Raw genomic sequence first — 15,944 nt, forward strand, 5'->3', positions numbered from 1 at the left:
AGCTACAGATTGGTCTACAGAGCAGAGACAAGTTCCTGACTTATTGACATATATTGTAGATGGAGGCATAACAGCCTCCACCAATGGAGGAGGTGGCTGCATTGTTTCCTAAATCTAAAGGACTGTCAGGTCAAATTTGTGGTGCTGCAGTTGTTAGATGGTGTCCTGTACCGAACCAGCCACACAAATGAAGATTTTGGTCCCCAAACCACTGCAGAAAAGTGTTCTCAGGGGGGTTCATGGGTCTGTGGAGAACAGGCAGCAATAAAGAAGAGAGAAACTGTGAAGCTATGATCAGAGTTCTGTTGGAGCTACAGTTTTGTGTCGACTGTGTAAAACATAGGAAGTACATAATATTAGCTTGTGATGTCAATTTAATTTTCCTTTGGATTTAAAAAAAAACATGCATAATAAAGTTAATGTGTGACTTTTTTTTGTGCATATTTTGACTGCATTACCTAAATCCAAAAGGTTGCACATTTAAAAAAATAAAGTCAGAATCTAATTATATTTATATGTATAGCGAAATAATCAGCTGATCTGAGTCTTTATTATTATGTTTGGGCCAGCAATGAATTTCAATAAGACAAAATAAAATATCTGAGTTTATTCAGGTCCATCAGAACCACAACTTTAAGGTTCTATTTGCTAAGTGTTGCTGTAAACATCAGTGGAGAGTTGACCACAGGTGCTGTGCGCTCACGGCCTTCCCACCATAGTGAGGAAAATACCATATAATGGAGAAGCGGCTGGGGATGAAAAAAACTCTCATTAACTGGTTAGTGATGACTTGCCAGTGGAAAAATGCCGAAAGACTCTCCCATGCCCCAGCCAAGCCTTTTACTGGGGTTGACTAAAGAAATATGTGAAGGACTTTTGTAGATGTTGTGACCTTTGCACCACTTGTAATAGATTGCAGGGGCAATCCAGGTCTCAGTTCCAACAGTTTCCAACAGGTAAATCCATGCAGCAGTTGGGGTGAACATAATGGGGCCCTTTTTGGGTATGGAATGAAGTGTGGGAATCACTTAATTCTCACAGCAGTAGATTATTTTACAAAATAACTAGAGGCTTTTGCACTGTCTGACCACGAGGCAGGAGCTATGGTGAACGCCCTAATTGAGGAGAAGTTTTGCAAACTGGTGGTCCCAGAATCCGTCCACAGTGATTAAGAGAGAAATTTTGAATCCAGAGTTTTCTCCACCATGTGTGAGAAATTGGGTATAGTCAAGACTCACTCCACACCTTTCTACACTCCCAGTGATGGGGAGTGGAGCGATTTAATCAGACTCTTGAGCAGCTTTCATAATGTCCGGTCATCAGAGTGACTGCGATTTACACCTGTCACTGGTCCTCATGGCATACCGATTCAACTTCTTCTACACGTGCCCTCTTGATGCTTGACCGTGAGCTGAGGACTCCAGCATAGCTTGCATTCGGGTGGCCTCTTGATTCATCTGGAACCGCTGCTGGACCTGCCTATATAAGGCAGGTGTAAGGTCTGCAGGATAATGTGCATGAATATGCCAGAAAACATATTCAGGATGTTGGAGTATAAAAGAAGAGAAATCATGATGTACATCTCCACAATCAGGATTGAAGCAGCTGGTGTAACAGAGAGAAAAGTGTGTATGTATGTGAATTTTACCTACAATAATAATAATAATAATAATAATAATAATAATAGTATGTATTTATAATTAGATTTTTAATCTATGCATATGTTTAGAACCACCTTGTGGTGTGATGAGTAACTGCATGCAACGGGTCCTCCAGGTGCTCTCCAGCACCAGCACCTCACCAGCAATTCTAAGGAATGCTGGTGCCACTTTTTTTTACTTAGGGTCATATTTTTCTAGTTCAACAATTAACGAAATACTGTAAAGAACATCTAACCAGCAAAGAAAACCTTAAAGTTTTCTCATGGTTGGGCTGGAAAAATATGGCCCTATGAGTGGCAGCTGCGCCAGTTGGTGTTCGTGGCTGACTACTTGGTCACGATGCTAACTGTGTCTTCTTCTATTTTTCAGCTGTGGGGCCACTTACATGCAGTTAGAAGTCACATTCTGAATAGTGATTTATTCTGTGTCATACTAGGTGGGTTCAAAGTATAAAATAATGATTATATTTAAAAAAATTGTTTTGTGAATATTGTAACTTAATTGCTATGGTGGTTGTCTGTTATTTTACTGTTTTGTGTTGTTGAATGTTATTTTTGAAGGATTTATGGAATAAGAATGTTTTGTTTTTGAGGAATTAACTGTTTTACTGTTTTAAGCTATGACCACATCTAAAAATAATAATAAAAGAATTCTGTGGAATGATGGTGGAGCTGTTGGGCCACTTGCATGCATTTGGAGATCACATTGTGAAGAGTGATTTAGTCAGAACCAGTGGGTCCAAATCCAGGTCAAAACAGGTTCCAGATCTCAGGGTCAGACAGACAGGGGGTCAAAGCCAGGAGGTCCAAATCCAGTGGAGAGGGTCAGGATCGGGGACAGGAAAGGAAACTAGGCAGAAGGGAGAGAAGGACAGGTTAGCTACCGGGCAGTTAGCTCAAGTTTCTACAGCAGGCCTGAAGGTGTTACCGCTCAGGGTTTCGCAACAATCTGACGCCATGCAGGGGGAAGCTCCGTCCTTATATGGCAGCAGCTGGGGATCAGGGTGATGATGATCAGGTGTGAGTGATTACAGCTAAGCAGCAGCTGTGACAGGTCCCCCCCCTCAAGGCGCCCCTCAGGACCAGGTACCAGGTACTGCAGGCCACGCCCCCAACGGCGCACATCCAGGAGATGGCGAACAGTGTAAACAGGGCCACCATCAACAATCCTAGGAGGAGAGGGAGTGGGGGGGGACAAAGGTGACTAGAGACAACAGGTTTAATCTGGGACACGTGGAATGAGGGGTGGATCTTCATAGTTCGAAGAACGTCAAGGCGAACAGTCACTGGATTGATAATCTTGGTAATCGTGATGGGCCAATAAAACGAGGTGAGAGTTTCCTACAGTTTGTTTTTAGAGGTATGTTCCTTGTGGACAACCAGACCTCCTGAGCAGGTTGGTAACTGGGAGCCAGGGTCCTGTGACAATCGGCCATGAGACGATTGCTTTGAACGGGAGAGGGGTGCACGGGTCTGTTGACACAAACGATGACACCGGCGAAGGTGATGCTGCACAGACGGTACTGAGAGTTCCTTTTCCTGAGAGGGAAACAGAGGCGGCTGATAATCCAAGAACACCTCAAACGGGGACATACTTGTGGCTGTACTGGTCAGGGAGTTGTGGGAGTATTCTACCCAAGGTAGAAACTGAGACCAAGAGGCAGGATTGTTAATGACTATACAGCGCAGGGTTGCCTCCGATTCCTGGTTGACCCTCTCAGTCTGGCCATTGGTTTGTGGATGGAAACCTGATGAAAGGCTCGCTGTGGCTCCTAAAGCTTGACAAAAGGCATGCCAGACCCTGGATGTGAACTGGGGCCCCCGGTCTGTAACAATGTCCMWKGGACATTGTTACAGAACCACTTGTGTAAACGAACCACATGGTGCACCAGGAGATTGTCCGTTTCCATGGCAGTCTGCAACTTTGGTAGTGCTACAAAATGGGCAGACTTAGACAACCTGTCAACAATGGTTAAAATAACAGAGTTACCTTCCGATGGGGGAAGCCCTGTAACAAAATCCATTGAAATGTATGACCAGGGTCRTGTTTGGACAGGCAGAGGGCACAAGTAACCAGTGGGTTGTTTATTGCTGGACTTATCCCGATTACAGATGGTGCAGGAGGAAACATACTGACAGGCGTCTTGAGCTATTGATGACCACCAGAAATGACTCTGCAATAAGGTGAGTGTTCGATGGACCTCAGGATGACAGGCCAACTTAGAAGCATGGATCCACTGGAGAACCTTAGGACGAACACTTTCTGGGACAAACAAACAGTTGGGAGGACAGTCCACTGGGGTGAGTTGTTCAATCAACTGTTCAATCTCCCAGGAGAGAGTTGCCACCACACATGAAGCCGGTAAGACACTCTCAAGTTCCTTTTCCAGAGCCTCAGGTTCAAACTGACGAGAAAGTGCATYGGGTTTGCAGTTCTTGGAGCCAGGTCTGTAAGTTAAGACAAAGTTGAATCTTGAGAAAAACAATGACTATCTGGCATGGTATGGAGTTAACCTTTTTGCAGACTGAATGTAAGATAGGTTTTTGTGATCAGTCCAGACTACAAACGGTTGTGTAGACCCCTCCAGCCAGTGACGCCACTCCTCCAGAGCCAGATTAACTGCTAGTAGTTCTCGGTCCCCCACACTGTAGTTGAGTTCAGGAGGCCTGAGTCTCCTAGAAAAAAAGACTTAAGGCAGTAGCTTGTGTGCAGAGCCCGAATGCTGGGACAGAACCGCCCCTACTCCAGTGGCCGATGCATCCACTTCCACGACAAACTGTTTCTCAGGATCCGGGTGAATGAGGACTGGTGGGGAGGAAAACAGTTGTTTAAGTTCCTTAAAAGGCCACTGCTGCTTCCGGTGGCCATGAGAAGGGCTGCTTAATAGAAGTGAGGCGAGTTAGTGGTTGGGCAACAACGCTGTAGTTCTTTATAAACTTACGATAGAAGTTCGCAAAACCCAGGAAACGCTGGAGTTGCTTACATGTACTGGGTTCTGGCCACTCCACCACTGCTTTAGCCTTGGCAGGAGCAGCTCTAATCTGTCCATCCTCAATGACAAACCCCAGGAAGTTAACTGTGGAAAGATGAAAACTGCATTTTTCCGCTTTAACAAACAGTTTGTTCTCAAGCAGCCTCTGGAGAACCTGACGAACATGACCGACATGCTCCTCCTTGGTCTGTGAGAAGATAAGTATGTCATCTAAATAAACGAACACAAAATGATTTAAGAAATCCCTCAGAACAGGGGATTTTTTAAATCGAAGGCCTGGAAGACAGCAGGGGCATTAGTTAGGCCAAAAGGCGTCACCAAGTATTCAAAATGGCCTATACATTTCTTAAAAGCAGTCTTCCATTCATCTCTCACGTATCCGTATCCTGAGATGATAGGTATTTCGTAAATCAAATTTGGAGAAGATGGTTGCCCCCTGCAGCAGTTCAAAAGTCGTGGACATCAGAGGTAATGGGTATTTATTCCTAATAGTGATTTTATTTAACCCCCGATAGTCGATGCATGGGCGTAATGTTCCATCTTTCTTTCCTACAAAAAAGAAACTGGCACTCAGTGCTCAGTGGGGATGACGAGCGACAGATGACACCAGCTGCCACAGAGTCGTTGATGTAGGTCTCCATGGCTTCATGTTCCTGCTTGGACAGGCTGAACAAGCGACTGTTTGGCAGCGGAGCATCTGGCAGGAGCTCTATCGCACAGTCGTGCGGTCGGTGAGGGGGGAGCGAGGGCTCGGGACTTACTGAAAACGGCAGCTAGGTTGTGGTACTCAGGAGGAACCAATGACAGGTCAGGGGGATCTGGACTGTCACAAAAACTCCCACAATTAGGCTGGGCAGCATGAAGACAGTTATTAGAACAGGACAGACTCCAGCTAACTATCCTTCCTGTGACCCAATCAATATGGGGATTATGAAGTCTCAGCCACGAATGACCCAACACAAAAGGAAATCTGAAGGAAGGGATTACTTTAAGTCAAAGAACCTCCCTGTGGTTCCCTGATGTTATCAACAGGGGGAATATCTGACATGTGACAGAAAACGAGAGCACCATTAAGACCCTTAGCAGATAATGGTGAGCTGAGGGGTTAAATAGGAATGTGAAGTTTTTTAATTAAGTCTTCATCAATAAAGTTATCCTCAGGTTCAAAATCAATTAAGGCAGTTAATGAGTGGGAAGTTGACTGGTGGCAAAGCTTAACCTCAATTAGCAGGCAGCTGGTAGAGAGTTAGGGATTGCCTGTGCTGCTCACTAGAGTGAGCAGTACGGCTCTAATGAGCCTTGTCTTTTGGCCGTACATGGCAGCTGGAAATTCTGTGTCCAGGCTTACCACAATAGAGCCAGTCACCAGTTTGAAGACGCCTCTGTCTTTCTTTGGCAGTCAGGTGTGTTCTACCCATTTGCATGGGTTCGTCGTCAGGGGGCCCTGGAGCCTGTGACTGGGCCGGCGGAAAGACAGGGATGGCGCTGCTGCGTTCCACAGTAGACTGGCCGGAACGCTCTTGTAAAGACGGATACACATTGTGATTAGTGAGTTCAAGTCCTTGGCATCATCACTGACGGACAGACCGTCCTTTAAGGCCTCATTTAAGGCTTGATAATACACTCCTTTGAGTGCCTCGTCGTTCCATTTTGTGTCAGCAGCCAGTGTGCGAAACTCCACTGAGAACTTGGCTGCACTATGGGAGCCTTGGCGCAGGCTCCCGTAATGCCTGCGCCAAGGTGTGAGTGGTCACAGCTCAGCAGCAGCTGTGACAGGTCCCCCCCCTCAAGGCGCCCCTCAGGACAGCCGACGGACTCCTCGACGACCGTAGAAGTCACGGATGAGCTGAGGGTCCAGGACAGCAGAACACGCCACCCAGCTCCGCTCTTCAGGACCATACCCTTCCCAGTCTCATAATTATGACTTTGAAAGTCAAATTATGACTTTGAATCTCATAATTATAACTTTCAAAGTCAAAATTATGACTTCCTGTTGGTCTTTTTTCTTTCATAGCTGAAATGGGCTTCCATAAATATCACATTTATTATGGTTCAAAAAGAAAAAGTTGCCAAGTTTAGATTTAACTGAACTGATTATGAGGGCGTATGAGTTTGAAGAGAAAATCTCCTTACTGTCTACTACTAGGATGTGCTAAATGAAAATGGGCTCTTTCTTCTTCTTCTGCTTCTTTAGATTTCAACGGCAGCTTGCAGCCATTATTTCCATTCTTGTTTCACTACTGCTATGTATTGGATGCTAATATCTATACCTCAAATTCTCATAATGATTCCAGTATTTAAAAAACGAAAAAAGCTTCTTTTTCCCCTCAATGCTATTTAACTGATCAACAAGATTCTCAAATTTCAATTCCCTATTATAACCTAATTCCGTTTTAATGGGCAATTTCTTCTTTTATTTCCAATTTTGACTTCCAATGATTCACTTCCTGCTAAAGAGCTCCCTGGTGGTTGAAGAAAAATCCACATATAAGCCCCATGGTTTGAAGCGTAGGAAAAAAGTAGCGGCTTATTGTCCCAAAAATACGGTACATTGATTTTGAAAAAATATACATATTTGCAATACATTGATATTTTTACCCGCCTGTCTTCCCGACCAGGACCTTGGCTAAGTAGGCCTAAGTACTTTGTGCTAGCGAGTGCTTTCTACCAACACTGTCTTTCTTCCACTGAGTCCTCTACATTTCAACCACCGTATTTATTCTATGGTTCGTTTCAGTATTGAAGCATGTTGAAATGAAGCTTCCGGGACGTTGTCAACTTCCAAAGTTATAACTATGCTTTTCAAATGCTGCCATTCTAAGTATGGATTGTTTGTCCAAACAACCAGACAAACAGTGCCCGTTTGAATATTAATAAGCAAATGCGATGTCATTCTCAATCGATGCCTTTCCAGCATAATTGACTGGTCTTTCCATTTTTACTTTACGTTTCTTCAATTATACTTTAAACTTTTCTTTATTTCTAATTAAATTTTCTCCTCTCTATTGTTGATATGATATTTGTAGGTAATAAGCAACAATACTCTGCTGGTTATCCTGAATAAAGAAGAGGGTGCAGGACTTGGCTTTAGTGTTTCTGGTGGTGCCGACATTGATCAGAAGAAAATAACTGTAAGTACCCAGAAATTATCTATATGAGTTGAATGACTTGTGCAAATGTCCTTATCATGAGACAAAATAAAACGCTTAAATACTGCACACACACAGGTGTTTTCAGATACACTCTATGTTGGACTGCAGTTTCCACTAAATACATCTTGTTTTAAGTTGTACTATGTACTTTTCAGTGATTATGTGTAGTTGTTATTGTTATATCCACCTTATTCCCGAGAGGCTTACTGGGGAAACGATTATGGGTCTTATTTCCGGCTCCCACCGGAAGTAGCAGTATTTCACTGTAATTTGTAGGGGTTTTTTTTGCTAGTCTATATTCATAATATAAGTTACATCTCTCTTTTCAGTTATATTCCAATATTTAGTCAAACTTGTTTACGGACATGCCGGCTGCTATCAGAGAGCTGCTCAGTACAGAGGATCAGAATTGTGAGTTTAATCATGGGGAGTGACAGGAACACCATCGTTTAGTTTTGTAGCAGAATGACTGTCAATTAGCAGCGCTGCTAATTGAGGTGTGACACCAGCTCGTTTCTCTGAAGAACAGACCGTAATAAAGAGAAAAGCAGTGAAGCTGCTCAGTTATGAGCTGCCGTTTTGAGCAGACAGTATAAAATACCAGAACTACATATATTAGCTTGGTGTGATGTGAATTTTATTTATCGTTTCAGTTTAATAAACGAATGTGGCGGATAAAATGTATATATTTTACACCTGAATATATGCTTTTATAGTGAAGGGGAGAAGGTGAGGTGTGACACCAGCGGTTGTCCTTCATTCAAATTACTTTTTCGTTTTTTTCTGCTGACTTCCACATTGGTGACCCGGAACAACTGCGAACACCTGTGAACATCTGAACATGAATTTTAACGAGAACTCACCAGATGCTGCCGCCGCTTCTCCGCCAGCAGTGGTTTCGTACCCACCCAGATAGCACAGAATGACTGAAACAACATTGAATCAATGTCAGCCAGAAACATTGAATCAACTTTGAATGCTGACATTGAAACAACATTGAAAGTGGTCGGTGACTTGTATGTTGAATCAACGTTAGGGTTTCAACCATAACTGACATTATATCAATGTTGATTCAACCAYCATTTGTATGTCAATTTACATGCATATTTATGTTGATATTGCATTGAATCAGTTAGGAATCAACATTGCTTCAACCTTCATCTGAATGTGGTTCGGCACACATATTTCTGTTTATTTTACATTGAATCAATGTTGATTCAACCATCATCTGAACGTAGATCTGGACACATTTCTGTTGATTTTACATTGAATCAGTTACGAGTCAATGTTGATTCAACCATCATTTGAACGTGGATCTGGACACATATTTCTGTTGATTTTACATTGAATCAGTTACGAGTAAATGTTGATTCAACCTTCATCTGAACGTGGATCTGCATGCATATTTGTGTTTATTCTACATTGAATCAGTTAGGAATCAATGTTGATTCAACCATCATCTGAACGAAGATCTGCACACATTTTTGTTGATTCTATATTGAATTAGTCAGGAATCAATGTTGATTCAACCTTCATCAGAATGTGGATCTACATGCATGGGTATTTCCATGCGTATTTCTGTTGATTTTACATTGAATCAGTTAGGAATCAACATTGATTCAACCTTCATCAGAATGTGGATCTACATGCAGATTTGGGTTGATTTCATATTGAATGAAAGCTAAGGATTTACGCACATTTTTAGGTCTGATAGGTAACATACCACTAAAAGTTTATTCACTGGTGTTAAACACTATATTATTGGCAGATCATGGGTACACTGTGTACAAAAGTTTAACAATGACAACATAGGTTTGATATAACAGTTTATTTAAGACAAGAGGGACAGATCTGTAAACATATTTGACTCCTTTTTGACTGTCAGATTAACAGTCTATTGTCCCCAGAAGAACAGAGTCCATAAGGTTAAGCTTTGTACTGTATGAACCAGGGAAACGGTACAAGCTGTGGTAACCCCAGTTAGACTCTGGTTGGCGTTACTTTGATTCCTTGCGATGTCTTCCTCTCATTCTGGCTTGTAATGAAGCCACTTCTTGACAGTTTTACTGCAGTCCTCAAGAGTCAGCTTTCGGTGAAACTGCAGAGCAATGGCTGAAAAACACAAAAATAAAAGTGAGGAGGGTGCCGGTAAGAAATATGATTAACATTTGAAAAGTTCTGAAAGACATTGAAATATTAAACAGTGTACTGGTTACAGGTCTGAGAACAAATACAGTCCATATAGTTCCCCATGTACGCTCACTGTTAAGTTAATTTTTATCTTATTTGTTCATTAATATTTATCCTAATGTTTACGTATACAACTACATTTACCTATGAAGCTGCAGTCTAGTGTAGGATTTATGATGTTAAAATGATGGAATCAATATTTAAAATAAAGGCTGTTAATCAGAAAACCTAAAGATAAAACTCAGGGAGGATCAGGGTTTAACACACCAGAGACATAAATAGAGCAAAAGGCGATTTATACTGTAGTTGGAAAAATTATTTATAATTTATATAGAAAAAACTTCCATCAAATAGCTGGTTTAATCTTCAATCAACTACAGATATTTCCAAATAAGTTTATTAAATTCATTACAAAATGTCCATATGCTGATAAAGATCCCACACCAGTAATAATAGTCCAGTTCAGTTTAACCAGTTACCAACCCAAGAATCAACAGACTGAATCAGCCATTAGCAGGTTTAGTTCAGTGTTTCACCTGCCTCACATGTTTTAAGTGTTTCCTTTCTGCCTCACCTGGATGGAATCTGTGGATGATTAACAACCTACTGCAACCCTCAGACCTAAAAAAACAACCCTCAGACCTAAAAAAACAACCCTCTCTGAGTTCTTCACAGAAAAAATCCAGGAAGGATTATAGTCCGTATTCTCCGAACTATGAGCCGCACTGGACTATAAGCCACAACCCCAAAGTTTTAATTTTTTTTTAAACCAGTAAACATACACATACTGTATAAGCCTCAGATATCTCTGCCGCTCTAGGTTTTCCACAACGACGCAGCAGCAGCAGAGGGGGGCGAACACCCAAAATTTGAGTAATAACAGGTCAATTGCATATCACATTTATTAGGGTTGAAAAAGAAAAAGTTGCCACGTTTAGATTTAACTGAACTGATTACGGTAGTTTCCGAACGATAACTGTAACAGTAAAAGTGCTGATCCTTTGTGTCTGTTACTAGCACCTGCTAAATCAGTGGTCCCCAACCTTTTTATTACTGCGGACCGGTCAAGACTTGGAAATTTTGTTGCGGCCCGGGAGAGGGGGAGGGGATGAACAGTCAGATAAGGCTTCTGCATGTTGATGTTCCCTCTAAATCCTGAATATGTCCTATTTGGGTTGTCTTGGCCTTTTTATCGCAGCCTGTGGGGTTTTTCCTGACTTGGAACGAGAATACGACCTGCTGAATGTGACAGGTAGCCAATCAGAAAGCGCGGTGACGTAAGAACAGAGGGGAATCCCAAACTGACATATCGCGCATCCGAGTCCGGTGGATATCGGAGATGATATGTGGAAATGTTTATTATTAAATCTAAAGGTCATTATTATGTTTATTTAGTTAAAAATGTTAACTGTGAAAAAACACAGTCATCTCCAAATCATAGCGCAGCAAATAGAGCGTCTGCTCCCGTTGTCTTTTATCCACCGCCTTTTCTTTTTATTACATCTTTTATCTCTTAAAATGACTCCACAAACTGTCACTACTGCTTCTACATCATCATCCGTGTTTGGTTATTCTAAATTCCCGCTATGTTGGGGGTTTTACTGGATTATCCTCCGGAATCAGGATGTTCGTGACTGGAATCGGTTCGTCTTGCTCCTGCCTTGGACACACGAACCAATCGACCCTATTGGACTTTTATCAGCTCTGTGGTCACAGAGGTTTGGAGAATTGGCCGATAATTCTTGGATCTTTCCGTCTACACCAGACTTGGGCAGCTCTCTGACTCTGGTCGCTATGGTAACGTTTATATATCCCTTCAAAATAACAGAAGCACCACAAAAACGAACATTTTATCCATCCATCCATCCATTTTCTTTCACCCTTGTCCCTCAGTGGGGTCGGGAGGGTTGCTGGTGCCTATCTCCAGCTGGCGTGCCGGGCGAGAGGCGGGGTACACCCGGGACAGGTCGCCAGTCTGTCACAGGGCAACACAGAGACACACAGGACACACAACCTTGCACACACACACTCACACCTAGGGGCAATTGAGACAGACCAATTAACCTGACAGTCATGTTTTTGGACTGTGGGAGGAAACCGGAGTACCCGGAGAAAACCCACACATGCACAGGGAGAACATGCAAACTCCATGCAGAAAGACCCCAGGCCGGGAATCGAACCCAGAACCTTCTTGCTGCAAGACAACAGCTCTACCAACTGCGCCACTGTGCAGCCCACGAACATTTTACTTTCGTGAAAATTTTTAACTCACGATAATGACTAATGGGAGCCGTGAGCTTGTTTCTCTGCAACAAGACGTCCCATCAGGGAGTGACGAGAGACAAGAACACCCGAGCTGTGTTGCTTGCGTGACAAAGCAGCTTGAAGTTTGGTCGCCAGCATGTTACGCAGAGTGGGCTCGTAATGTGAGACTCACCTACCGGTCCGGGATAAATCCATTCTCCTGTCTCTTCTCTGGGCCTTTTCCGCTTTTACAAAGAAACTTTCCAAAGACATCTAATCTGTTTCTTACTCATTTTGCTGCTTGTGGGCTCAATGTTGGCGCGCAAGTAACCAGACTTCCAATGATTCACTTCCTGCTAAAGAGCCCCCTGGTGGTTGAAGAAAAATCCACATATAAACGGCTTATATTCCGAAAAATACGGTAAATGAAAAAAAAATCTGAATGCTCTCTCGTATTGTTCAGGATGCCGGACCAAATGTGGAGGCGGGCCGGATCCGGCCCGCGGGCCGTAGTTTGGGGACCCCTGCCTAAGAAAAACTAAGGTGTGCTGTAAGTGTAGTGTTTACTTAATTTTTTTCTACAACACAAGTTTTGTCAAAAAAGCGTAACAGGCTTAAATTCGAAAGGTTGTAAACTTTTTTTTATAAAAATGTGTGGGAAAAAAACAGTCCATGCATCCTCATTCCAAACACATTCACTTAAATTTTCACTTTATGGTACATGTTCACATTCTTTATTGACTGTATATCAAATATATTTTAAATGTAACTGAAGATATGACATAATACAACATATAATATTTAATAAAATACAAAGACTTAAATCTTATTGTACATACTTGGTCATCAAATCACTACGTTGCTTGTCGGAATTTTTAATGTCCAGCAGGTGTCAGTATTGAGTAACACAGTATCAATGCAGTTTTGCTATGAGTCAAAACGCCTCATGACGCCTCATTTACCCATCACTACTGATTACTATCACAACAATTTAAAGCCTACCTGGAGCAGACAGCCTTACACTTCCTTGTCCTCCACATGCTCTCCCAGACCAAACAATAGGCCCCACCCTATTTAAAAAACTCAAATCTCACAAATTCTCGCAGGATTTCATGCTTAGGCCTATAGTGGTGGGCAGGATGAAAATAATACAAAATGAGACATGACCTCAATTATTGAAAATATCTGTTTTGCCCCAAAATAATCAGGATTACTATGGGCACAAAACAATGCCTTATTTTTCAATAAACACATTTAAGATCAAAGTAATATTGAAAAACTTACCATAAAACTGCTCATAGGAGAATTCAATTCAGAAGCCTGCTGCAAACAAACCAGCAGCAAAGTGGCTGTTTGGTTGGGACAAACCACTAGTGTAAAAAGGGGGAGTCGGACTATACAACTCCTAGTAGAGACTTGTAGATGTTTTTGTGTCAACACATTTTGCACAGTCAGTAATAATATTTACAGACAAGTAAGAAAATTTACATAAAGGAATCACAACCCAATGTTCTCAACATGTAGTGCGTAATTTGAAACATGATTAACCCCCACTTAGTAATAAAATGTTCTGACCCAGCGCTCAAGGATGGGGGGAGGGAAGAAGGGATGAGAGGGGGTAAAGAGGGAAAGGCTGGGAGGATCAAGTGGGTGTGGGGAGTTTTGGGAGGAAGTAGGAGGAGATGAGAAGGTGATGAAGGGTGTAACAAACTGCACAGATGGCACACATGGAGGCCTTAGTCCAGGGGTGGGCAATACTGGTCCTCGAGGGCTGGTGTCCTGCACCTCTTAGATGTCTCCCTGGTAGAACACACCTGGATCCAATAGCTGATGGGCTCTAGATGCCTGGAGTTGCCCACCCCTGCCCATAGTCCCTGACGCAGCTGTCACAGGTTTGATTCCTGGCCTTGGCAACCCTTGCTGCATGTCTTTCCCCTTTTCTCATTACCCCTTTTCTTGTCAATTAACTATCAAATAAAGGCCACTAGAGCCAAAAAAACTTTAACAAAATAAAATGTGAACATTTAAAACCCTCACCTAAAATTAAAATTGTTTCACCCGGAGCCCAAGGAGGAGGGGAGGAGAATGGAAAGGGGGAGGAGATTGAGGAGTAGATGGGCCCCGGTGAGGGGTGGGTGGTGGGGAGAAAGGGGTGTATGTAGAGGGGTGTGAAAAACAGGTTACATTGATTGAACATTTAGATCACGAGTTCTTCCCCAAACCTTGTCCTCAAGGCACACTGACCTGCGTGTTTTCATTTCAGCAAAACCCCGTTAATCAGACATCAATTAAAATCATGTGTGCCGAATTAGGGAAATGCCTAAAACTTGCAGGGCTTGGAGAACCAGTGCTGAAACACACTGGATTCACTTTGACTTTACTTGAAATAATTATTAAGTCATACCATGGTTTGTTTTCAGATGTGCCTTCCCGAACTCATCTGCTGGAGCATGATATAAATGTCGGTGGTTCTTCCCCTATTAAGCAGCATCCCTATAGGGTGAATCCGGATAAAAGAAAGCGCCTACAAAATCAAATTGAATACATGTTGCTAAATGGCATCGCTGAGCCAAGCTGTAGCGCGTGGAGTTCACCGTGCTTGCTGGCAGTCAAGGCGGATGGATCTGACCGCTTTTGCACTGATTTCAGAAAAGTTAACGGAATTACAAACCCAGATTGCCACCCGCTTCCTCGGATGGAGGATTGTGTAGATCGAGTAGGCTCCGCAGTGTTTGTGACAAAGTTAGATCTGCTGAAAGGCTATTGGCAGGTCCCGCTATCAGAGCGAGCCAAGGAAATCACGGCATTTGTGACTCCAGATGCATTCCTGCAGTACACTGTAATGCCATTTGGCGTGCATAACGCGCCGGCAACTTTTCAGCGTCTAGTAAATAAAGTCTTGTCTGGCGTGAAGGGGTGTGAAGCTTACTTAGACGACATTGTCATTTATTCAGACGCTTGGGAGGAACATCTAGAACAGCTGAAAACTGTGTTTCAGAAATTAAATGAAGCTCATCTGACGGTTAATCTCGCAAAATGTGAGTTTGGTTGTGCCACTATCGCTTACTTGGGTAAAATCGTGGGTAATGGACACGTCAGACCGGTGGGCTCAAAAATAGAGGCTATTTCAGCATTTCCCATTCCTTCCTCACGACGTGAGTTACAGCGCTTTCTCGGAATGGCTGGCTATTACAGGAGTTTCTGCAAGAACTTTTCCGCCGTCGCCTCTCCTCTCACTGACCTGATGAGTCCAAAGGTTCCGTTCAAGTGGTCACCGGAGTGCCAACATGCGTTCGGGTGCGTTAAAGCGCTCCTGAGTAGTGCACCGGTGCTTGCTGCACCAGTGTACACGGTGCCCTTTAAACTGGCGGTGGACGCCAGTGATACAGGAGCTGGTGCCGCTCTTTTGCAGGACGGTCCAGATGGGATAGAGCACCCGGTGTGTTATTTCTCAAAGAAATTTAATAGGCACCAAGTTGTGTACTCCACGATAGAGAAAGAGGCACTGGCGTTGATTATGGCTTTGAAACATTTCGAGGTTTATGTGGGCTTCTCTAGTGGACCAATTGTGGTTTACACCGACCATAACCCGCTCGTCTTTATTCAGCAAATGCGTAATTCCAACCGACGGCTGATGCGGTGGGCCCTTTATCTTCAGGCTTTCTGTTTGGAAGTAAAACATATAAAGGGTAAAGATAACATTGT

General features: G+C 43.0%; 2 protein-coding genes across 18 annotated transcripts in view; one reads left to right on the top strand and one right to left on the bottom strand.

The window, feature by feature from the left end:
- Nucleotides 1-15,944, bottom strand: part of zbtb26 (zinc finger and BTB domain containing 26) — a 1,115,122-nt gene that overhangs the window by 1,084,913 nt on the left and 14,265 nt on the right. The window lies entirely within an intron of this gene.
- Nucleotides 1-15,944, top strand: part of pdzd2 (PDZ domain containing 2) — a 192,590-nt gene that overhangs the window by 170,051 nt on the left and 6,595 nt on the right. For 11 of the 17 annotated variants that reach the window (XM_017306570.1, XM_017306566.1, XM_008417433.2 and 8 more), the window contains one exon: nucleotides 7,680-7,784. The exons of 1 other annotated variant lie outside the window; for it this stretch is intronic. In XM_017306570.1, the coding sequence (XP_017162059.1) occupies nucleotides 7,680-7,784 (105 nt within the window). Of the gene's footprint in view, nucleotides 1-3,772; nucleotides 6,632-7,679; nucleotides 7,785-15,944 lie in introns of those variants that run through there. 5 more of the 17 variants (XM_008417440.2, XM_008417441.2, XM_017306571.1 and 2 more) reach the window with 4 other exon arrangements.

This window comes from Poecilia reticulata, linkage group LG9 (genome assembly GCF_000633615.1).
Source record: "Poecilia reticulata strain Guanapo linkage group LG9, Guppy_female_1.0+MT, whole genome shotgun sequence".
Classification (NCBI taxonomy): domain Eukaryota; kingdom Metazoa; phylum Chordata; class Actinopteri; order Cyprinodontiformes; family Poeciliidae; genus Poecilia; species Poecilia reticulata.